We start from the raw sequence: 24,487 nt of genomic DNA on the forward strand, positions 1-24,487 counted from the left end.
AAACCCACCCCCACCCACTGCACCTCAAACCCACCCCATGCAGAGCCACCCACCCCCACACCTTGCATCCCAAACCCACCCCATAGTCACCCCCATCCCCGCACGCTAAAACCCACCCCATACAGAGCCAGTCAACCCCTGCATCCCAAACCCACCCCATACAGAGCCACCCCACGCCCACCCATTGCAAGCGAAATCCAACCCATTCAGAGCCCCCACCCCACCCATTGCATCCCAAACCCACCCCATTCACAGCCACCCCACCCCCACACATTGAACATCTAGCCCACCCCATACAGCGCCACCCCAAACCCACCCCACACAGAGCCACCCCATCCCTGCCCATGGCACTACCCCATACAGAGCCACCCACCCCCACCCATTGCATCCCAAACCCAACCCATATAGATTCACTGCACCCCACCCACTGCAACCCATACCCTCCCTACCCAGAGTCACCCCACACCCAACCATTGCACCTGAAACCCAACCCCAGACAGCCACCCACCCTACCGATTACATCCAAAACCCACCCCACCCACTGCACCCCAAACCACCCTATTCAGAGCCACCCCATCTCCACCCGATACAGAGCCACCCAACCTCCACTGCACCACAAACCCACCCCGTTCAGTGCCACCCCACCCACTACACCCCGAACCCACCACATACAGAGCTAATTAACCCCACCCATTGCACCCCAAACCCACTCTCTACAGAGCCATTCCACCCTACCAATTACATCCCAAACACACCCCATATGCAGCCTCCCAACCCGCACCCATTTCATTCCAAACCCACCCCATACAGAGCCAGACGACCCCCATCCCCTGCAACCGAAACACACCACATACAGAGCCACCGCACCCCACCTACTGCATACAAAACCCACCCCATAAAAAGTCACCCACCCCTACCCATTGCACCCCAAACCCACCCCATACAGAGCCACACCATCCCCCCACTGCAACCCAACCCCCCCATACAGAGCACCCAACCTCTGCATCCCAAACCCACCCCATAGAGCCACCCCACTCATTCCACTCCAAACCCACACCATACAAAGCCATCCCACCCCTACCCACTGCACCTCACCCATTCCACCCCAAACCCACCCCATTTAGAGCTACCCCACCCCCACCCATTGAACCCCAAACCCATCCCACACAAAGCCACCCCACCCATGGCAATACCCCATAAAGAGCCACCCACACTCACCCATTGCATCCAAAACCCAACTCATATAGAGCCACTGCACCCCACCCACTGCACCCCAAATTCATCCCCACCCATTTTACCCCAAACCCATCCCATACAGTCTCCCTACACCTACTACTCCCCAAACCCACCCCATACAGAACTACCCAATCCCCACCCACTGCACCCCAAACCCACCTCATACAGAACCACACCATCCCCACCAACTACACTCCAAACCAGTGTGGATTTGATTTAAATCACTAGTCAGGAAGACTCGATTTAATCCTGGATTTCTCCATAAAAGTGCATTCTTGTTGGTTGTTATAATACGTATTCTTCACAACTCAGAGATAGATGAGACCCAAACTGGGTCTCTTTTACGGGCTGCTGCAATTATAGGTTTTCTGTTCTCGTGAGAGAATGATATGGTAGATTTCAAATCAATGAAGGCTACACTCAGAAAGACCTCAAGACTTCTGGAATATGCTGCTCATACAGTTTCACTTTTGTTTCTACTGTCTGTCCCTCCCTTCTCACATTTATCTCCTGACTTCTCCTTGTCCAGATCTATTCCAACCCCAACAATCTTCTATTCATTGAACTTTTTGAAACTTTGCACTTTTAGAGAGAGGTAAGGGACTGACTCTGTGCACACAAATTTGCAGAGAGACAATAGGGTTGAGGTCTGTTATTTCTCACCTCTGTATATTTTCAAGTTTGCAGATGACACTAAACTGGGAGGAGTGGTAGATATGCTGGAAGGTAAGGATAGGATACAAAGGGACCTAGACAAATTAGAGGATTGGGCCAAAAGAAATCTGATGAGATTCAACAAGGACAAGTGCAGAGTTCTGCACTTAGCACGGAAGAATCTCATGCACTGCTACAGACCAGGGCATGAGTGGCTAGGCATCAGTTCTGCAGAAAAGGACCTAGGGGTTACAGTGGATGAGAAGCTGGATATCAGTCAACAGTGTGCCCTTGTTGCCAAGAAGATTAATGCCATTATGGGCTGTATAAGTAGGACCATTGCCAGCAGATCGAGGGACATGATCATTCCCCTCTATTTGGCATTGGTGAGGCCTCATCTGGAGTACTGTGTCCAGTTTTGGGCCCCACACTACAAGAAGGATGTGGAAAAATTGGAAAGAGTCCAGCGAAGGGCAACAACAATGATTAGGGGGCTGGAACACAGGATTTATGAGGAGAAGCTGAGGGAGCTGGGATTATTTAGTCTGCAGAAGAGAAGAATGAGGGGGGATTTGATAGCTGCTTTCAACTACCTGAAAGGGGGTTCCAAAGAGGATGGATCTAGACTGTTTGCAGTGGTAGCAGATGAGAGAACAAGGAGTAATGGTCTCAAGTTGCAGTGGGGGAGGTTTAGGTTGGCTATTAGGAAAAACTTGTTCACTAGGAGGGTGGTGAAACACTGGAATGCGTTACCAAGGGAGATGGTGGATTCTCCTTCCTTTGAGGTTTTTAAGGTCAGGCTTGACAAAGCCCTGGCTGGGATGATTTAGTTGGGGTTGGTCCTACTTTGAGCAGGGGGTTGGACTAGATGACCTTCTGGGGTCCCTTCCAACCCTGATATTCTATATTATGTATTTAAAAACATTTTTGCTGTTAACAAGCATGTTATCTCTGGAGAGACAAATCCACAGTTTGAGAACTGCAAAACTAAGTATCTCTGATGTCTTGTAGACTGAGCACTGAGTCCCGTTGGGAGGATAGAAAGATTAACCTAAATAATTTAGGCAGAAGCCCCTGGAACCCCATAAGATTGGGTCCCTAATCCATGAACTATTTGGAACTCACTTACAAAACTTTTCTTAAACATTACATGAATCTATTGTCTCATACTATTGAATTATAATTTATAGTCACTCTTTCATGATGAGATATCTTTGAGCTATAATGTATCTTAATTAAAATGATCTCTAGATCAGATTTTTTTGGTAAAATGCTTTTTTAGGAAAAACCTATTTAAATAAAAAACCCTCAATTTTTAATTGTTTTAAAAATCATTGGATTTTTATCCACCCTGCCCCAAACAGAGCCCCCCACCCCACCCATTGCACCCCAAACAGAGACACCCAACCCCCACCAACTGCACCACAAACGCACCCCATACTGAGCCACCCCACCCTCAGTGCACCCCAAAGTTACCCTATACAGACCCACTCCACCCCCACCCATTGCACCCTAAACCCACTCTCTACACAGCCACCCAATGTACTCCAAGCCCATCCCATACAGTCACCTTACACACACTGCACCCCAACCCCACCCCATAAAGAGCCACTGCACCCTAAACCCACCTCCTACAGAACCACCCACCCGACCCATTGCACCCGAAACCCACCCCCTACAGAGCCCAAATCCCTTACCCCCCAAATCCACCCCAGGCAGAGCCACCCCGCGGCCCGGCCCGGCCCCGCCCCGCCATCGGAGGCCCCGCCCCCGCGCCGGGCGGCCCCGGGCTCAGAGCGGCGGCGGCAGGCTGAGGGGACGCATCGCAGCGCGGCGCGCGACCAGCCCGACTCGGCCGGGATCCGCCTCAGCCCGGCCCCGCAATGGGCTGCACCGTGAGCGCCGAGGACAAGGCGGCGGCCGAGCGCTCTAAGATGATCGACAAGAACCTGCGCGAGGACGGCGAGAAGGCGGCGCGGGAGGTCAAGCTGCTGCTGCTGGGTGAGCCCCGGCCCGCCCGGTCCCCCCCGCCACGGCCCGGCCCCGGCCCCGGCCCCGGTCCCGGTCCCCCCCGCCACGGCCCGGCCCCGGCCCCGGCCCCGGCCCGCGCTGCGACCCGCCGGTACCGCCCGCCCCGCGGCTCCCCGGTCCGCCTCTTACCACCTCGCCAGCCCCCGCCCCTCCTGGTCCCGCCGGCCGGCCCTGCCCAGCGATACCCTCAGCCCCCGCTGCCACCCCGTCAGCGCCCTGCTCCGCCCGTCTGGCCCCCGCGGTGCCATTGCCCCGCTTTCCGGTACCACCCTGTCAGCCGCCTGCCTCGCTCCGGCGGTACCGCCCTGCCCTTTATCCCCCCCCAGTACCTGGATCCCTCCTGGTGACACCCCCACCCCCTGGTACCACCCTGCCAGGCTCTTGCCCACCTTGCCCCTGTGGTATTGCTCTGTCCTTGACCCCCGGTACTGCCTGGTACCACCCTGCCCTGTGACCCCCCCCCCCGTGCCCAGTACCACCCACCAGCCCCTTGTCCAGCCTGCCCTGCAACCCCCTGGTCCCGTGGTGCTGCTCTGTATCCCCCCCCCCCCAGTCCCTCCTGGTACCACCCTGCCCAATGACACCCTGCCTTTGTACTGTCTGCCCCACTGCCTGGGCCCAGCCCCCTGGTCCTGCCCAGCGACACCCTTGCCATCTTCCCCCTGCCCACCTTGCCTCCATGATACCACCCAGCCCTGCGTCCCCCCCAGTACCCTGGTACTGCCTGGCCCAGCGACCCTCCTCTGGCCCTGCCCTGCAACACCCTCCTGGCCTGGTACCACCTGGCCCAGCGAGCTACCCACCACTGGTAGCCTCCTCCTGGGCCCACCGAGAACTCTCGGTTACACTCCTGGGATTCTCCAGCGTCTGAGAGCCCCCCCCAGTCTGCTACCTCCCACAGAACACCCCCCTCCGTGGTTCTCAAGGGCCTTTTGAGACCCTGCATACTTTTAGCCTGTCCCATCCAGTGACCTGCTTAGCAGACCCCAAGGTACAGCCCAGTGCACCCTCCCAAAGAGCCCCCTACTGGCTTCCTGCACTCCCCTATGTTGCACCCCAGAGACACTCCAAGACCTCCAGACTGCATTCCCAGGCTGCCTACGTACACCCCAGCAACCCTATGATATACCCCCCTGGGTACAGCCTACATCCCATACAGCTCCCCTAATATACACCCTCAGTAAATCCCACCCACCCAGACTCTCTCAATACACCATTGCACAGACCATTGAACCCACGACCCCCTTACATACACTGACACCCCTTATGCCACAATCCACACATCTTTTATATCACAGACTCCCTAAAAAGAAAAGGAGTACTTGTGGCACCTTAGAGACTAACCAATTTATTTGAGCATGAGCTTTTGTGAGCCACAGCTCACTTCATCGGATGCCAATGAAGTGAGCTGTGGCTCACGAAAGCTCATGCTCAAATAAATTGGTTAGTCTCTAAGGTGCCACAAGTACTCCTTTTCTTTTTGCGAATACAGACTAACACGGCTGTTACTCTGAAACAGACTCCCTAGTAACACCCCCATATAACAGACCCCGCTAAATACAACTCGAGCCTCCACCCCCATACATGACAGTCCTCCCAGATACCTCTACTTCTCCCTAGATACCATAAGCCCCACTGTAGATGAAAACCCTCTGTTCCAATCCTCAGATACCACAGGCCCCCACCTCTTTCTCAGCCCCATATACCCTGGGCGCCTATGTATGGCATATGGAGGCATGTACCTCAGCCCTACATGTACCCCAACTGCCAAGTGTCTCTCACAGCTTTCTTCACTACCCCTCAATTAAGCTCCCCACCCTCATTAAATACAAACTCCTATCCTTCCCTACAAATTCCTGTACAAACTTCTGTGAACACCCTCTCCGCATCTTCCCCCAGAGATCCCCCGAATGAAACCCTTCCATTCCTCCCCCAAACTGCCTACTACTCCACTCCCTCCCTTCAGCTACCCTTTTCCTCTGGAAAGGCCAACCCCTCATCTCCACAGCCCCAGCTGTCCATGTATCTGCAAAGAATCCCCATTCCTCTGTCAGCCCAACATTTCCACATTCTGAAACACCCCATCCCGTCCAAAGCCACCACCCTCCCTGAAGCCATGTCCACACTCCAGCTACCACATCCCCTCCAAACATGTTCTTCAGCTGCACCCATTCGCATGCACCTTCCCAAATACCCCCTGCCAGTTACAGAACTCTGCCCTTGTACAGCTATACACCCTGCCTTGTGTTTTCCAGCCACTCTGCGGAGTAAATGTATGGAGGGGAGAGCTTTGAGGGTGCCCATGCCCCCTCCCACATCCATACAGATGATGATGGAGAAGAGTTAGGATCCCTGTCAACTGTGGCTGGGGATGGATTGTTTGGGAGGAGAGTTGGAGACAGCTGCTGCTCAGGGTGATGGAACTTGTGAGGGGGGAAATTGAAAACACTTTCATCCTGCTTGATTTGGGGGCGGAACTGCTTTTTGTTGATTCTTAGTCTCCCCTTTTTGAAACCCCTTGCATTCTGACTGAGACCAGATGGTGTGCTCATCTCCTTCCAGGAGATGCACAGAGTGAGCTGGGTGGGTAGCTTTGTGTCTGCAGTCCCAGGTTACTGGTCAAAGGGCTCTGTCAGTCGCTTTATGCTTTTAGCATTCAGCAGTGTTCCGCACTATTTCTCTCTTCCCTCCTTTCTCTGAGCTCATCATGGGGCCCCGTAACCTAGGAAAGTAAACATCTATTTCAAATCCTCAAATTTTCTTGCTTTTCTTTTTCCCAAATACCCCCACTTTTTTTTTTTTTTTGAGGCGGGAGAGGAAGTAAATTGATCTTCAGTGCCAAGGTAGCAGGGTATTGAAAGAAAGTGTTTTCTGCAGCCCTTAGTGTGACTTGAATGGTGGAAAGCATACCCTGACAAGAAGCAGCAATGTGGATCCAGTATGTGTGGATACTGGATGCTCTTATTTGTTTAGTTCAGTAGCAAACTTTGCACCAGTCCAGCCTGTGTTTACTGCTCCTCAAATATTTTTCCACGTGTTCTGCCCGTCTTTTAATGAAGCTCTAATCCAAATTGAAGATTTGTGCCTTATGGACATCTGATGATGATGAGAATGATAATGTGTTTGCATACCACTTGCTGTGTTCAAAGCACTTTACAGACATAAAACTCGGACATCTCTGCTCTCTGTCCTTTGGCTTTGGGGAAGAAAGCAGATTTTTTAAAAAATTTTAAATGACCTCCTAACTGGATTTTATTCTGCTTCTGAAATTCCCAGGAAGAGCAATTCCTCATTTAGCCTTTTAAATGCCATATTATGTGATACTCCCACACAGTGTGGGGAAGCCCAGATGGGGTGGTAAACTGGAAGATGTGGGGTGGATTCGGACAAGAGATAATTAGGAGACATAGGATGGAAGGAGAGAAGCATGTGATGGCACAGCAGTTGAGAAAATGTCTGTCTTGTGGATTTTTTAAATAGAGGAAACAGTGGCAGGAAGCAATGATGAAATCAGGCAGGCTCATTTCTTTAAACACAACCTTGCATTAATAACTACATAATTAACATCTGAGCAGCTCTAGTCAATACAGCATTGTGTTGATAAAATAACAGTGACTTCTTGACTTATTTAATATTGGTTAAGTGCCAACAACGTATGTACTCCCGCTAGGAAAGTCCGTGGGCTTATTTGAAGACAGTGCAGATACACTGATGCTTTTTTAGAAGGATTTCAGTAAACAAATTAGATCAGATTCCTGTGTTGGTGTGATGTGCTGATGATATCAGGACTGACCAACTGGAATGCAAGATTTCTTAATACTATTAATATTTTAGGCCCTGATCCTGCAATCAGGATCTATGTGGGTAGACACCAGAGTAGCTCCATTGACTTAAATGGGGCTCTGTGCAGGTATGGGGATCTGTTTACAGGATTGGGGACTTAGGTGGGGAGAAGTCCTACACGTATTGATGTAACCTTATTTTTGGGTGTGAAGGATCCAGGCCTAGTCTTGCATCTTTTTTTCCCCTTTAGAAATAAATGAGTCAAGTAAAGCAGCATCACTAAAACATTGTTTCTTGTAGCCTCTTTAAACCCCCTGCTCCCCATAACTCCTAAATATTTAATAATAAAGCTGCAGAATGAGGTGCCTGTATTACTTTTATTAGCAAAACAAAAACCCATGCTTGACTCTCTCTCTCTCTTCCAACCCCCCCAGTGAATTTTCTTTTGTATGAGTCTAGCATCTGTTGGCCTGCATAATTTGTAACATAAACATGCTTGTGATAGCCTGTGGATTTACAGCTGGCTAGGTGAATTCACTGGATAAATAAGGCAGAGGGCAGCAGCTTCACCCATAAACTAAAAATAACTTACAAGGTCGACACACCTTTTGGATTTGGATTTCCACCTGTGTTAGAGTAAAGACAACAGGAAACCTGTTTGTAGAGCGCTACTGTATCATTTTTGCTAGCTTTGGTAAAATTCTCTAGCTGAAATGGATACTCGCAGCAAATGGTTTTTTTTGGATAATCACTTTTGCACTGAATATTAAATGTGAAACAAGGGCATGAGATTTTCAAAATGCAAATGATGCACATGGTTAATTTACAGGTAATAATATTCTGTATGCTTCACTACTGTATGTTTTCTCAGTTTAGGTGGGGCTGTAGCCATGTCCTTTGCTGTGGCTGTTTAAAGTAACTTATTTAGTAACAAAGGCCTCCATCCTGCAAGCACTTATTCATGTGCTTCACTTTATTCACACAATGACTGCTGTTGGAGTTAGTAGAACTACTGATATGTAAAGTTAAGCATCAGGGCACGCATTGGTGTAAGGGCTAGTCCAGTATGTGTGTTACAGGTCATGTCCCATGCCCCCCTCACTCCCCCATGCCTGTCACTGAGGATCTGAGTTGTTGCAGCCCCTAGCTAGGTAGCCTTGGCTCTGTAGCTCAAGCTGTAAAATCTCCTGTTTTTATCCCTGGAGGTACCCAGTTCAGTCCCTGGTGTATTGGCCAAGATGTTGGCTGTCACATTTGCAGGATTGCTGCCAAAATGACAATCTGTTTTTGAGTGCTACCTGTTGGCTACAAAATTAAAGGGAAGAAAATGTCTTGGCAGCTTTGAGTGGAGGATGAATGTGTGTATTCTGCCCTCTGTCATGCTGTATGTACAGTGCTTGGTTTTGGATGTCCATTGTGGAATGAATTATTTATTCCCAAATTGTATCTTTATGTTGGAAAGGATGGGAGGTGGGAGGAAGGGAAGCATACAAATGATCTTTGACTTCTGAAGTGGAGAGTATTTACAAAATACAATTCTGATCTTGGTGTGGGGATCTAAATTCAAAAGTAGAGCAAGACAATTTTTCTTTCTAGCAGCTGTTCAAGTGTAAATAGTGCTGAAGACTTGAGTCATTATTGCCCTATATTTAAGCTGAGACATGTCTGCAAAATACTTTCAAATTAATTTGAAGGCATTGCACAAACAGATTGCTCTTTACTGAGAACAGCAGTAAGACACCTTACTTCCTAGATTGTGACTAATGGTAATGTTAACTTTGTAATTTCTGAGCACAGTTGTCAATTTCGGGTCAGTTACAACAGGGTGAATCTCATCAGTAAATTCGTATAACAAGCACGAATTTTAATAGACTTTTGAAGAGTGACTGTATAGCTGAGGAGTCCCTGGGACTTAGCAAGCACTTTCAAGATGAAAACTGGCTTGACCTTGATGAAATGAGTGGTGAAGAGAATCTGACGTTTGGTCTGTTAGTTGTATGCTAGAAGATGTTCCTCATTGCAAGGCTGAAAGTATGCATGTCTAAGTGATGCTTGCAGATGGACTGTCCCAGGCAGGCTGGTAATGGCAGATGTATTATATGTACATTAAAGATAAGTCAAGGGAAACGCCTGTGGTATGAGATCATTATTGTTGGTTGTTTGAGGGGAAAATGGATGTAAGCCTTCTAGTACCAATAGCTCTGAAGTCTGGATTTGTTTTTTCACCAGGTTTGCTGTCTTTACAAAGTGATACCGGTATGGTTCTAATACTCAGTTTACCTACTTACTCCTTAACATTCCACTGTAGATGGATCCCCCCCCCCCAAAAAAAAAACAAACAAACAAACAAAAAAAACACAAGCTGTGCTCTGATGAAAGTTCTTACTCTATCAAACTGCTGTGAGCTATTGCTTTGTGAGCCTCTGGAGCAGATGGTAGTACCACGTTTTATCAGGACATTTGTCTGCTTTGGGGAGAGCAGCTGCAGTCATCGGAGAACCAACTTCTTGTACAAGCTCAAATTAGTACTTTTCAGCAAACACGGTGGCTTTTGTCTGTTGTGGCTAAAGACTGGACTGAGGTCTCAACAAATCCTCTGTCAAATCAGAACTCTCTCTCTTCCTGCTCTTCATGTGCATTCAAACAGGCTTAAAAGGCTTCTCTTGTCTCGAATCTTTTGCACCAGAGCGTTGGCAAACTAGAATAGTCGTGTAGCTAAGGGCTTGTCTACACTGGCAATTTACAGCACTGTAACTTTCTTGCTCAGGGTGAAAAAACACCCCCCTGAGCGCAGCAAGTTTCACCACTGTAAAGCGTCAGTGTGGACACTGCACCAACGCTGGGAGCTGCACCCCCCTTGTGCTCTCCCAGAGCTCTGCCATGATCACACAAACCACGTTAAAGCGCTGCCAGTGTAGACTAGCCCTAAATCTCAGTGTGCACCACTTGCCTGGAAAATTTAATCTGCCATTTCAGCTCCAACAAACATGTTAGGGAGGCAGTAGCTAATGTTTTCTGTTGGCTTGATTTTAAATGGTGCCCTGTGTTCTCCGTCCTTCTTTCCTCTCTGAATCATGGATGTTTGCTTAGATTTTTCACACAAACATTCATTAGAAGTAGGGCTGTTGATTGATCATAGTTTAACTCATGGGATTAACTCAAAATTAATTATGATTAAAAAAATTAATCACGATTAATAGCAGTTTAAATCACTGTTAAACAATAAAATACCAATTTAAATTTATTAAATATTTTGATGTTTTTGTACATATTCAAATATATTGATTTCAGTTACAACACAGTATACAAAGTGTACAGTGCTCACTTCATATTTTTGATTACAAATATTTTCATTGTAAAAATGATAAAATAGTATTTTTCAGTTCACTTCATACAAGTACTGCAGTGCAATCTCTTTATTGTGAAAGTGCAAGTTACAACCGTAGATTGCACTTAAAAATAAAACAGTTATGTAACAAAAACAATGGAAAATTTTAGAGCCTACAAATCCACTCAGTCCTACTTCTTGTTCAGCCACTTGCTAAGACAGACAAGTTTGTTTACATTTATGGGAGATAATGCTGCCCACTTCTTATTCACAATGTTTCCTGAAAGTGAGAACAGGCATTTACATGGCACTTTTGTAGCTAGCATTTTAAGGTATTTACATGCCAGATATGCTAAACATTTGTATGCTGCTTCAGCCACCATTCCAGAGGACATGCTTCCATGCTGATGACACGCATTAAAAATGTGTTAATTACATTTGTGACTGAAGTCCTTGGGCGAAGAGTTGTATGCTCTGTTCTACCCACATTCTGCCATATATTTCATGTTATAGCAATCTCGGATAATGACTCGGCAATGGTGTTTGTTTTAAGAACACTTTCACTGTAGATTTGACAAAACACAAAGAAGGTACCAATGTGAGATTTCTAAAGATAGCTTAGCACTCGACCCAAGGTTTAAGAATCTGAAGTTCTGCCCAAAATCTGATGGGGACGGGGTGTGGAGCATGCTTTCAGAAGTCTTAAAAGAGCAACACTCCGATGTGGAACCTACAGAACCTGAACCACCAAAAAAGAAAATCAGCCTTCTGCTGGTGGCATCTGACTTGGGTGATGAAAATGAACATGTGCTGGTCTGCACTGCTTTGGATTGTTATCGAGCAGAACCCATCATCAGCATGGATGCGTGCCCTCTGGAGTGGTGGTTGAAGCATGAAGGGACATCTGAATTTTTAGCGCATCTGGCGCATAAATATCATAAAAAATTTCACGGCTACAATGATGCCATGAGAATGCCTGTTCTCACTTTTAGGTGACATTGTAAACAAGAATCAGGCAGCATTATCTTCTGCAAATGTAAACAAACTTGTTTGTCTGAGCAATTTGCTGACCAAGAAATAGGACAGAGTGGACTTGTAGACTCTGAAGTTTACATTGTTTTATTTTTGAATGCAGTTATTTTTTGTACATAATTCTACATTTGTAAGTTCAACTTTCATGATAAAAAGAAAAGGAGTACTTGTGGCACCTTAGAGACCAACACATTTATTTGAGCATAAGCATCCGATGAAGTGAGCTGTAGCTCACGAAAGCTTATGCTCCAATTAATTTGTTAGTTGGAGCATAAGCTTTCGTGAGCTACAGCTCACTTCATCGGATGCTTATGCTCAAATAAATGTGTTGGTCTCTAAGGTGCCACAAGTACTCCTTTTCTTTTTGCGGATACAGACTAACATGGCTGCTACTCTGAAACCTTTCATGATAAAGAGATGGCACTACAGTACTTGTATTCAGTGAACTGAAAAATACTATTATTTTTTACAGTGCAAATATTTGTAAAAAAAAAAATAGTGAGCACTGTACACTTTGTATTCTGTGTTGTAATTGAAATCAAATACAAGTACTGCAGTGCAATCTCTTTATCATGAAAGTGCAAGTTGAAAATGTAGAAAACATCAAAAATGTCAGTGGTATTCCATTATTTTTTTAAAAGTGCGATTAATCACAATTTTTTTAATTGCTTGAGAGCCCTAATTAGAAGTTTTAGTGTTTGAATGGCTTATTCCAGTGGGCCATAAATTACCAAAACAAAACTTGTGGCCGCTTTGAATCAAGCGCGCTCAGTCCCAGAAGCTTCCTTTGGTGGGATTCACCCTTGAATTTGCCCATCATTTAGTGTCAAAAATAGATTGCTGCACAAGGGGAAAAATGTTTTTTTAAAAAAGACAAACTTTGGTTAGTAATTCTAAATTATTGTAAGACTTTCCATCTTTCTCCTTAAGGAATGTTAGCATTAGAAAAAAATGGCTATGCAGCTTTGTTCCAAGGTTGAGTCTTTAGCTAAAAATAAGTACAACTAAAGACTGTTCAGCTGGCTTGGAAACTATTTCCAAAGCCAATGAGAAATACCCTCCTGTTACCAAAGAGAAAAGCGTTGCCGAATTTTGCTGACCTGAAAGTAGGGTGGAGAGTTTCACTTGTGCTATTACTTGCTGCAGATCTAGATGCATTCTCTTGTTAAATTTCCATTCTCAGAAAACCAGCCCTTGACTCTCTGACATGCAAGCTCTCCCTGTAGGGTAGTCCCTTTTGTGTCTGAGCAGTATGAGCTATTTTAATTTAGATCTAAGCTCTGCCTCTGGGGAGGAGTGATGGAAATAATTTCATTCTCTTAATGGCTTCTTTATAATTAGTTTAGTAACTCTAATTGTGCCCAGAAGTTTTTGATATCTCTGTGGACCAAGGGTTTTTTTTTATCAGTTCAGATGTGAAAGTTGGCTTCATTTACCAGAGAAACTTAAAAAAAACAAAAACGTATTTTGCTGACGAGGAGTTGACGAAAGCAAAGGCCCTAGCTATTCATCTCAGCCCAAGTATGCTCTCCAGAAGCATGGGAGACATTGTTTCTCCAGCAACTGTGAAGGTAGTGGAATATTGTAGCAGAATTAACATTTTGGAGCAGCGATAGTAATTGTTGTCATAAAACAACAATGGGAGAAAACTGGAACCACCAGGACCTCTGGAATTCAACAGTTCATCAAGGCTAATTTCAGTGGCAGTGCAAACCAAACTGTGTGCCAAACAGTGTTTTCAAATTTTACTGTAAGGATAACTAAATTTTTTGGCACATTTACCCAGTAGGAGAACATAACTAGTTATAGCAGAGCAGCATCAAACATACACAGTGCTACTCATGGACTTAATCACGTTAAAGAACTTATGCTTCTGTTCTAGAACATTGCTATCAGATAGTAGATTTTTGTCACTGCTTATTTTGGAAAAAAAATCTTTGGTCTGTAGACACAGTTAATGAGTGGGTGTGTGTATACAATATATATACTTCCTACAGCTGAGTAAGGCATGAACATATGCAAAATAGTTAAATAATATTGTCTCTATTAGATGGTCTGAGATCTACAGTTCCACAAATGGAGAATGATGAATAGATTGGAAAACATGCCTTATAATATGCAGTGCTGATAGCCGTGTTGGTCCCAGGTTATTAGAGAGACAGCGTGGGTGACATAATATCTTTTATTGGACCAAGCTTTCAAGCCACACAGAACTGCTCTTCAGGTCTCTTCCTGAGGAAGAGCTCTGTGTGGCTTGAAAGCTTGTCTCTCACCAACAGAAGTTGGTCCAATAAAAGATACTCCCTTGTCCACCATGCCTTAAAGTGTTGGACTCCCAGAGCTCAATCTATTTAGCTTAACAAAGAGATGTGACTTGATCACAGTCTGCAAGTACCTACACGGGGAACTAAACTTTCATAATGGGCTCTTCAGTCTAGCATACATAGATATAACAAGATCCACTGGCTGGAAGATGAAGCTAGACAAATTCAGACTGGAAATAAAGTGTAAATTTTTTCAGGGAGAGTAATTAACCCCTGGCACAAGTTATCCTGAGCTGTGGTGGATTCTCCATCACTGGAAATTTGTAAATCAAGGGCAGGAGTACATTTAAAACACTGCAGCAGCACAGCTCTTCAGTGAAGACACTCCAACACCGATGGGAGCTCTGCCATCAACATAATTAATTCACCTCCATGAGAGGAGGTAGCTATGTCAAGGGGAGGAGCTATTCTGTCAACATAGCACTGTCTACAAAGGGGGTTAGGTCAGTATAACTGCATCACTCAGGGATTTTGCACACCCCTGAGTGATGTATAGTGATACCAATGTAAGTGTATAGTGTAGATCTGGCCCAAGATTGGATATTTTTCTGAAAGATCTGCTTTAGTTCTAACAGGAATTATTTGGGGGCAGGTTTCAGTTCTCTGGCCTGTGTCACACAGGAGGTCAGACTGGATGATCACAGTGGTCCCTTCTGGCCTTAGAATGTAAATCTGATGGTCATTAAGGTTACTGGATGGCTGACAGCCACTAGTAAGTTTTAATTCTTCTTACCATTCAGAAATTTGCTTGTTCAAAAAGTATAGTGTACTTAAAGGTTTTGTTTAATGGCTAAGCTGTCTTTCTTTAGTCACACATCCAGCCATGTCTAAACCAATCTCAGTGTAACTATTCCATAATGATACAGTAGGAAAAACCTCACTTCACTGTTCCAGCGTCCATCCGGCAAATAATTGTATCTTCATCAATCATTTGGAATAATAGAATTCAAGTAATTGAAACTGAACGTATTAGTGCAGCATATCTGTCTCCTGCTTGTAAAAATAAACATCTTGGCTATGCCTCAACCTTTCGCTCAAATAAATGAATCACCCTTTGTCTAGCAGTAGCAGACCACTGTCCTGTGACATTTGTTCTGTTTTGTTAACATATTCTTTAGTGATTTAAAAAAAAAAAATGAACAAGTAATTTAATTTCTGGTTGATCCCTGACTGAAGAGTTCTTGGTGTTTTTTTTAAATTATTACCTTTTAAATGGTCTCCATCCAGTATAGTTCTTGTAGTCAAGTGATTTCTTTAGATGTCATACCTCCTAGGCATAATTGGGGCTCAGAGCAATTGTCTCAGGCTCTTTGCAACCTCAGGCATGTGTTGCTGCGCTGGTTACGCCCAGGGCAGCTTCCTCCCTTTAAGGATTTGCCTTTACTGCATAGTGAACTCAAGTATTGCCCCTAATTTACAAGCATGCTGAATTATGTGGCTGGCCTGAGAGGGGATATAGGCCAAAATTGAGTGAGTACATCTAGTCAGCTGCTGATTGACCACTTTGTAGTATGGATGCAGGCTAGTGCCAGCTGAGCACTTCTAATTCTGCTGTGCCTTCCCACAATTTTCCCAGTGTGCCCAGAAAGGACAGACAAGTTCTCCCACACATAATTCCATGCAACGAACCATGGGATGTGCTCCTAGAAGTCGTAACGCCACCCATAAGTGAGTGCAGTGCCTGTGTGGACACAGCAAGTCACTGCTTAGTTTGCAGGGTTGCTGCTTTCATTTGAACTCAGTTAACTTGGGTATAGGTAATTGGAGTTAACTCTGCAGTGAAGACATAAGCAATTGAGAGCTGTTGTCTCAGGCTCTCTGCAGACTCAGGCAAACACCACTGCATCTGTTACACCCTCTGAGTTATTGTTTCTCATGTTAAATTTTATCATCAGTGTCTGAAAAATCCCCTTTTTAATAGGAAACGTTTCTCTGTGTGTGTGTGTTGCTTTCCTCAGTCTGCAGACGGCTCCAGTACTTTTGCTATTGCTCAGAGCTTTGCCAAGCTGCATCAGGCTGAAGTTAATTCAGGACCGTTTAGATGCTTCAGCTCAGAACCCTGTGGGCAGAAGTGAAACTATTGGTCACATCAGTTTCATGCAGCTGCTTGGGAAGGTCATGAGTAGCAGTGGAGGAAGGGATTGGAATTTCTTCTTATGGGGAGGAGGACCCAGAAAAGAGTCTGAGGGAGGAGTGGGGCAATGGACAGCCCCCATTCTCCTCTGTGGCAGCCGGGATCCTCTCTGGGATAGAAGAGTTAGTTAGCTGGCACATGCTTCTGTCCGGCTGCATGTAGGGAATGGAGCTACTGTTATATCAACACCTAAGATTCTGGAACTGATGAGCTGTTCTCTCCCTTTCCAGTTTTCAGATTTTTTTTTTTTAAGGTAGTGAAACAGACTAGATGCAAACTGTCAGTGCAGAGCTGGATAGTCCGTTGTTTGTGTGGCTCTTTTCCACAGCAACAGGGAGAGGAAATATATTTTTAAAAATAGGAAAAGGTGCTTGTAAATCCCAAAAAACTGGCAAGGTTCTTCTGGGGTAAAGTGCAGTACCTGAAACTATAGGTTTCAGAGTAACAGCCGTGTTAGTCTGTATTCGCAAAAAGAAAAGGAGGACTTGTGGCACCTTAGAGACTAACCAATTTATTAGAGCATAAGCTTTCGTGAGCTACAGCTCACTTCTTCAGATGCATATCGTGGAAACTATGTTAGTCTTTTTTTTTTTTTCCTTTTTTTTCCCTTCAGTTGACTAAATCTCAAATTGGTGGTGTCCCTCTAATCTTCTGGCAGCTTCATTCCCCAAGCTACTGTAGCCTTCTTAAACTTCCCACTTAGGATTTTAAATAGATTTTTCTCTTTATCACTCTCCCTCTGCCAAGTATAACTCTTTATGATTGAGAAAGCAGCAGGTATATTTTTCCAGGAACAGATTTTAGGACTCGGCAAATGCTGCAGAGAATTTTTCTAGTTATTTTAATTAAAACTAGTCCTTCTGGGGTCTCCCAGTAATGCAATACTTCCTCTATCCCCCCCGCACCCCACATGAAGTTCCATCATTTAAAACAAAACATCATATTGAGTTGAGAGGAGGAAAAATCCAGCCCAGCTGCTAAAGTTCAGTTTACTCTGGAGTTCTGAGTTGTCTTTGGTCCATTTTGTTTACAGATGACAGTGACCATAAGTAAGTGGATATTGGCTTTCTCCCAGACACCCAAGTTATTTTTAGATTGTGAAGGTTTTCTGTTGTAGCATGTGGTGAGGCAAGTGGTTCTATGTTTGGGTGGGGGGAAAAATATTGTGCAGTAATACGTTACTTAGATTAATTTCACACCTGCCGTACATTTTTCTGTAGAATTTTGCCTGTTATAATTTTTATTTGCTTTCTGATGTTATATTGGACTTGATTGTTTGAATGCATGCCAAAATAACTTTTTTTAAAAAAAAAAACCAATCCTGTTCTTAGGATGTTATCACTCTGATAACTTGGCTGAGATGTCGTGTCCTACCAACAATAAGAATGAACTCTTAGGCAGTTAGTTGCATAACTTTTCGGGGGGAGGTGAAAGTGAGAGATGGGAGAAATTGACATAGTTGATGGATTAGATGTACAAGTAGTCTTCAGTATGTGGAGTTTGATCTTTTAACAAGTATAAAAATCATACTTAAAAATAAGAGTCTGAAATGTCCACTATCTGGTTACTTCAGAACATTTTTTGGAATTGTATTCAGTGGCTGCTTTTGTTTTGTTGTCTACACGAACAGTTACAAGCTCTCTGTGGGTGTGTCTTTAAAAAACAGACCCCTTGCCAGTAATCTCACTGGGTCTGAGTAAATGATATGTGACAGTTCCTTCCTGGTGCCTGGATCAAGGGGGCTATGAGTGGGTTGTGTGTGTGGCTTTTATTTTTGTTTGTAACTGACCTTTTTGGAGGCCCCTCCCCCACCTCTTGTGAACTGGCCTCTTGCAGGAAAAATTTACTCAGCAACCTTTTCTTCTGTTTTCGAGGCTTGCATAAAAATAGAGGAAGGGAGGGGCCGGCTGCAACTCTCTGAGGCTTCGTTTTCCCAGGGCAGTAGGTGGAGCTAGGGTGGGTTGTGTGTGTGTTGCTGTCCATTTGTTGCATTTCACTTGAGTGACTTTCCGCTATGGTTAACGGACTGGGGTGCCCCCTCCCCTGCTCTGAAATTCATCAGTAGTAGTACTGAAAAATGTTTCCAAATTTAGGTGTTTGCCCTGAAGCACCTAAATCCATAGGGAGGCACATAATTGGTCCTAACTCTCCCACCCCTCCTCGGAGTGCTGAACACTCCCAGCTGCCCTATTTTCCATTGGGGTTTGGAAGCCCTCAACTGCTCTGAAAAGCAGGTCACCTACTCTGGTTGCTTAACCTGAGGCCACTGAGGTTTGCAATCTTTGACTGAAGTTTCGTCTCTCTCCCCCCCCCCCCCCCCTCCACCCAGTCAAGCACCCTACTATACTTGAACTTCTGTTAAACACAGATTTTGTTGCAATGTTAAAGTCTTTTTGCCAGACTCTGAGATCAGGGCCTAAGTGAGGGCTCCAGGCATCCCTCCCGTCCTGTTGCCAGTCCCCTCGCAGTAGCTGTTAGCAAAGGAGGAAATTCTGAGGCATTGAGGGTTGCACTCACAACATTACCCAGGATGCTTCTCCAGCTTACAGTTATGTTGTTCTATCACTGGGAGTCTGATCCCTGGGAGCACACTGAAAGGTTTAACCTGTGCTTTTGTTTTGTGTTGAATCCAGATGTTACAGGGACATCTGTCAGGTCAGTTTTGGCTCCACAGTTAGGTTCCCTAGGTCTAAGCATGTATAGAACCTTAAAAACCAACAGAAATGTTTCCATTAGAAACTTCTGGAAAGTTTCCTTTCTCCCCCCTCCAATGTTTGTAAACTAACCTTGGCTGCTTTATGCTGGTGACCCAGGAAGTGAAATTGACAAACTCACTAGTCTGTTTTCAGTGTAGTGAGCCGATAAAAATGCCTAACTGTCAAAAATACAGCAAAAATACATGCATCTGATGAAGTGAGCTGTAGCTCACGAAAGCTTATGCTCAAATAAATTGGGTAGTCTCTAAGGTGCCACAAGTACTCCTTTTTCTTTTTGCGGATACAGACTAACACTGCTGCTACTCTGAAGCTAGTGAAAAGTAAATGAGAACATATAACATTAATAAGCTGTGGTGTTTGACAATGGTAAACGAACTGCTTTCTTAATGGGATTTTTAACCATGTGGTGTCCCTTTAAAAGTAAGCTTGGTCATGATCAGTGGGGGTTTTCAACTCCAGGACAAAGATGGATTTGGAAGAAATGGGAGGCAGCCTAAAAAGACCTTTAGGATTTAGAACCTGAAGGGATCCTTGATATGAAATTCACAGCAAACTGAGGGGCTTATAAAATAGCAACCATTGAGTTTGTTTCTGTGCTTACCTTGCAAGAGCTGAGAGCCTCACTAATGCTTATAGCGGTGCAGGGAGCTGTATGCCTAGCAGGGCTTTGGAACCTAGCAATGCGGGAAAGAGCTGTGAACTTGGATCTTGGCAAGGGGAGGTGACTTACAAGTGTATCAAAACGGATTAGTAAATGTTAAGTCTAAATAGACAACTTTAGGTTCTATGTGTTTTCTCTATTTTAAAAAATAAATGTCAGCTGGCTCACTTTTGTTTCCTGCTAGAAGCTCATCTGGAGGAGCTCTGCTTATCATAGATACATTTTTTTTTTTTTAAATAAAAAGGTACATCTCTGACACTCCTGAGCCTAAGGACTTGCCTACACTAGAAAGATGGGCCTTTTAAATATACTGATATTGGTCTGGTCTACATGAGAAAATTAGTTTGGCTTAACTATGTCAGTCAGGGGTGTGAAAAATCCACACCACTAGGTAATCCACCTCCCCAGGAGGCAGTAGTATTCTTCTGTTGACCTAGTGCTGTCTACACAGAGACTTAACAGTAAAATCTTCCCCTAGTATGGGGGCAGTTACATCACTTGAAAGGTGCTTTCTGCTGGTGTAGTTATTGGGAAGGGGACTATGCTATACTGGTATAAAGAAACTTCATATTGGTGCATCCACAACTGGGCTTGTCCCAGTATTGGTATTTGTTACCCCATACAAAATGTGTGTGTGGAGCGGGCTGAAGATGGAATGTGCAACCTTGAAAAGTGATATTGTCCCACCCTTACTTGGCAACTTGTAAACCCACCTCCACATAGCTTTAATGTATTAAACAAAGGGTTAAAATGTCTGGATCCTGAGGCATTCAGCAAGGACAAGTGCAGAGTCCTGCACTTAGGACGGAAGAATCCCATGCACTGCTACAGACTAGGGACAAAATGGCTAGGCAGCAGTTCTGCAGAAAAGGACTTAGGGGTTACAGTGAACAAGAAGCTGGATATCAGTCAACAGTGTGCCCTTGTAGCCAAGAAGGCTAACGGCATTTTGGGCTGTATAAATAGGGGCATTGTCAGCAGATTGAGGGACGTGATCATTCCCCTCTATTCGACATTGGTGAGGCCTCATCTGGAGTACTGTGTCCAGTTTTGGGCCCCACACTACAAGAAGGTTGTGGAAAAATTGGAAAGAGTTCAGTGGAGGGCAACAAAAATTATTAGGGGACTGGAGCACATGACTTATGTGGAGAGGCTGAGGGAACTGGGATTATTAAATCTACAGAAATGAAGAATGGGTGGGGATTTGATAGCTGCTTTCAACTACCTGAAAGGGGGTTCCAAAGAGGATGGATCTAGACTGTTCTCGGTGGTAGCAGATGACAGAACAAGGAGTAATGGTCTCAAGTTGCAGTGGGGGAGGTTGGATTCTAGGAAGAACTTTTCCTCTAGGAGGGTGGTGAAGCACTAAAATGGGTTACCTAGGGAGGTGGTGGATTCTCCTTCCTTAGAGGTTTTTAAGGTCAAGCTTGACAAAGCCCTGGCTGGGATGATTTAATTGGGGATTGACCCTACTTTGAGCAGGGGGTTGGACTAGATGACTTCCTGAGGTCCCTTCCAGTCCTGATATTCTATGATTCAGGAGACTGGAAGGCCTGGCAGCCTCCTCACTGCTAGGTTATGATGGGGCATAGTGAAATTAGCACCCCATTCTAGCGGGGTCTTTTAGAGTTCTCAGGACAGTGTAAAGCTGCCCTCCTCTGGTGAGAAATCCCAATGGATTGGGAGTGGGGGGACTACTGACTGCCCTCCCCACAGTTTGGGGAGTCGGCCAGTGCAGGTGGAGTGTGTGTGTTTAATGCCTCTGCGCCAGCTGGGGTAAATCAGGTCCATTGTGTTTAATTTTTAAGCAGTTGTTAACCCTGACTTGGAAGAGGATGCATTTGTGTACAAGGGGAAATATAGAGCAGGCCCAGGCTGCTCATTAGAGAGGAGAATCACCTGTCAAGTGCTCAGTTGCTTCCCTCAGTGCTTCTCTAGTGACTCGGTTTACTGCAGCCTGGTGCTGGAGTGCAGGGCTGGTGACGTTGCCTAACTTCAAATACCCTGTGCAGTTTGTCCTTGGTACCAGAGTTCCTCCTCTCCTGGCGAATTTTCAGGTCTTGCACAGAGCAAGACCTGTGCCTGTCTGTCTTCTCCAGCTTCAAGAACATTGTCCTCTGGTGGCCCATCTTGTGATGTCAGCTTGAGAGGGAGGAGCTACTTTGCTTGTGAAAATCCTGAGGAGCCATTGACCCTGATTTTTGTGAATGGCTAGAGCTTTATCTGAGGAATGGCATTTTAAACATCGAATTACTGAATATAATTGTGCGCTAACTACACAGTGAACGTTCTGCTCTGACTCCAGTTTAGTTCTTTCCCCAAGATGTTAAATTCCATTTTTCCCTATGTATGAAAACAGGCCTGCCAATACCTGCTCTCCAAGACTTCCCCGTGCCATGGGGAGGGCTGGGTAGACATTGCCATTCCAGATTCTGTTGTAGCAGAGATGGGGATTTGTCCTCTGTGCTTGGCCCAGAGGGAGGTGGTGGAATCTCCTTCCTTAGAAGTTTTTAAGGTCAGGCTTGACAAAGCCCTGGCTGGGATGATTTAATTGGGGATTGGTCCTGCTTTTGAGCAGGGGGTTGGTCCATCCAGTACTGGACTAGATGACCTCCTGAGGTCCCTTCCAACCGTGATATTCTATGATTCTATGACTCTAGAGCTAGGAGGATGTGGGTTCTACTCCTGGCTCTACTACAGGCTTGCTCCATGTCCTTGTGTCTCTGTTTCTCCGTTTGTAAAACAGAGATGATGCTGACCCATCTCTAAAATGCTTTGAGATCTATTAAGGAAGAGCTGTTCTCTACAAAAATCATTTATTCCTCGTACTGAACTCCAGGAGTCCTGCTTGAGAGCACTCTATGGCTGGGATCTAGCGAGCCGGTCCATCTGAATGCTCTGTACCATGCTCAGTTGCGCTTGGGGGAGTTCTCTGGAACCTGCCTGGTGTTTTAGTTAGATCTCCAATTCTTTAGTTCAGGGGTTTTGTATTGGTGACTCCTTTCACACAGCAAGCCTCCGAGTGCGACTGCCCTTATAAATTTCAATGCACAATTTTTTATATTAAACACTATTATGAATGCTAGAGGCGAAGTGGGATATGGGGGTGAAGGCTGAGTGCTTGAGAACACCTGCTTTAGTTACTCTCCCTGTGGGTTGCTCTGAACCCACCTCAGAGCTGCAGCTGAAAAGCACCCAGAGTTTCCAGTGCTGTGATTGTCTGGTCTGAATCATTGTGGCTGTGCTAAGTGAGAAGGTGACTAAGCTACTGCCCTAGCAGTGTAATGTCATGAGCCGGCCGCCTCCTTGTTCCCAAAGCTGTGTGTCAAGTTCCTTTCATTTGTGCTGTATCCCAGAGCGTGTTACAGATGGAGAGCTGGGTGCTGACAAATGCTGACTCCAGCAAGTTTTGACAGTGGTTCAGTGTTGAGTGATAGCGCTTGCAGAGCCTTCAATGTGAGAACATGCGCTCTGTCTATTGTAAGATGTTGGCTGGGACATGGGTTATCCTTGTCTCCTTTGGGGAAAAGCACTGTGGGACCTGTAACGTGCACCAGCAATGGGCAGGAAGGATCTCTGGTTTATTACCTGCTCATCTGATAGCCAGCACCTTTTCTCTGCGAGCTCTGGGGGGCTTGCAGCCACGTACTTCTGGCCTTGAGACAGGAGTCATAGTTGTAATATGCAACTGCAATTAAATGACCACAGTGCCCTAACTTCCTTTCAGGGCGCTGATGGACCGATATAATGCAACAGAAAGAAAAGGAGTACTTGTGGCACCTTAGAGACTAACCAATTTATTTGAGCATAAGCTTTCGTGAGCTACAGCTCACTTCATCAGATGCATATCGTGGAAACTGCAGCAGACTTTATATATACACAGAGAATATGAAACAATACCTCCTCCCACCCCACTGTCCTGCTGGTAATAATGCAACAGAGCTACCGTCATTGTAGTTTAGTCCTTCAGATTAGTGGTGGGTTGGGGGAAGCTAGTCGGATACCTTTTGAACTGTAAAAATGGAACCTCACCAGCCTGGCTGAATGCTTCTCACTGACTTCACGTAATCTGCCGTTTTTTAGCTCTGTTCAGCCATCAAAAGATCTCAAAGCCCTGGGTAGACATAATGAATGTAGATCCTGTCAGAATGCCTGTCCTGAACCGCTGAGTATTGGGGGAGCTTCTCTGGCTACAGTCTTTATGTGCCAAGGAGGTTCTTCAAACTGCATTCAGTACTTTGGGGAGGGAACATGCTGCCTTCAGTCTTTCAGGGTGTGGTTTGTGAAGCAAAATGGTATCTGTAGAGGGGTCTGTTAAACCATTTACATAGAAAAGAGAGGGGTTGCTAATTAAGGATAATACATAATTAATGTTGAAAGCTAGGTCTGTCATAAATTGCAACCTGGAAGTGCTCAGTCTCCCCAAGGGGGGCTGGGAAAGTTACTTCCCTGTAACACTTTCACTCCCTTGATTGAGTTTCCTCTTGAGGAAAAGTTTGTTCTGCTACAGGGATTGCAAAGGCAGTTTCCCTCTAGATTCCCTATAGTGTCTTCACCAAGGTTTTTATTTCAGCCTGAGAAGAGTCA

The 24,487-nt window shown here is 45.3% G+C and overlaps 1 protein-coding gene across 1 annotated transcript in view; it reads left to right on the forward strand.

Moving 5' to 3' along the window:
• The first annotated feature begins 3,673 nt into the window (after positions 1 to 3,673).
• GNAI2 (G protein subunit alpha i2) overlaps positions 3,674 to 24,487 on the forward strand; it is a 195,500-nt gene continuing 174,686 nt past the window's right edge. Inside the window, exon 1 of the mRNA XM_073352601.1 lies at positions 3,674 to 3,891. Within this exon, the coding sequence (XP_073208702.1) occupies positions 3,774 to 3,891 (118 nt within the window). The 5' untranslated portion in view covers positions 3,674 to 3,773. The remainder of the gene's footprint in view (positions 3,892 to 24,487) is intronic.

Source organism: Lepidochelys kempii, chromosome 7 (assembly GCF_965140285.1).
Source record: "Lepidochelys kempii isolate rLepKem1 chromosome 7, rLepKem1.hap1, whole genome shotgun sequence".
Taxonomy (NCBI): Eukaryota; Metazoa; Chordata; order Testudines; family Cheloniidae; genus Lepidochelys; species Lepidochelys kempii.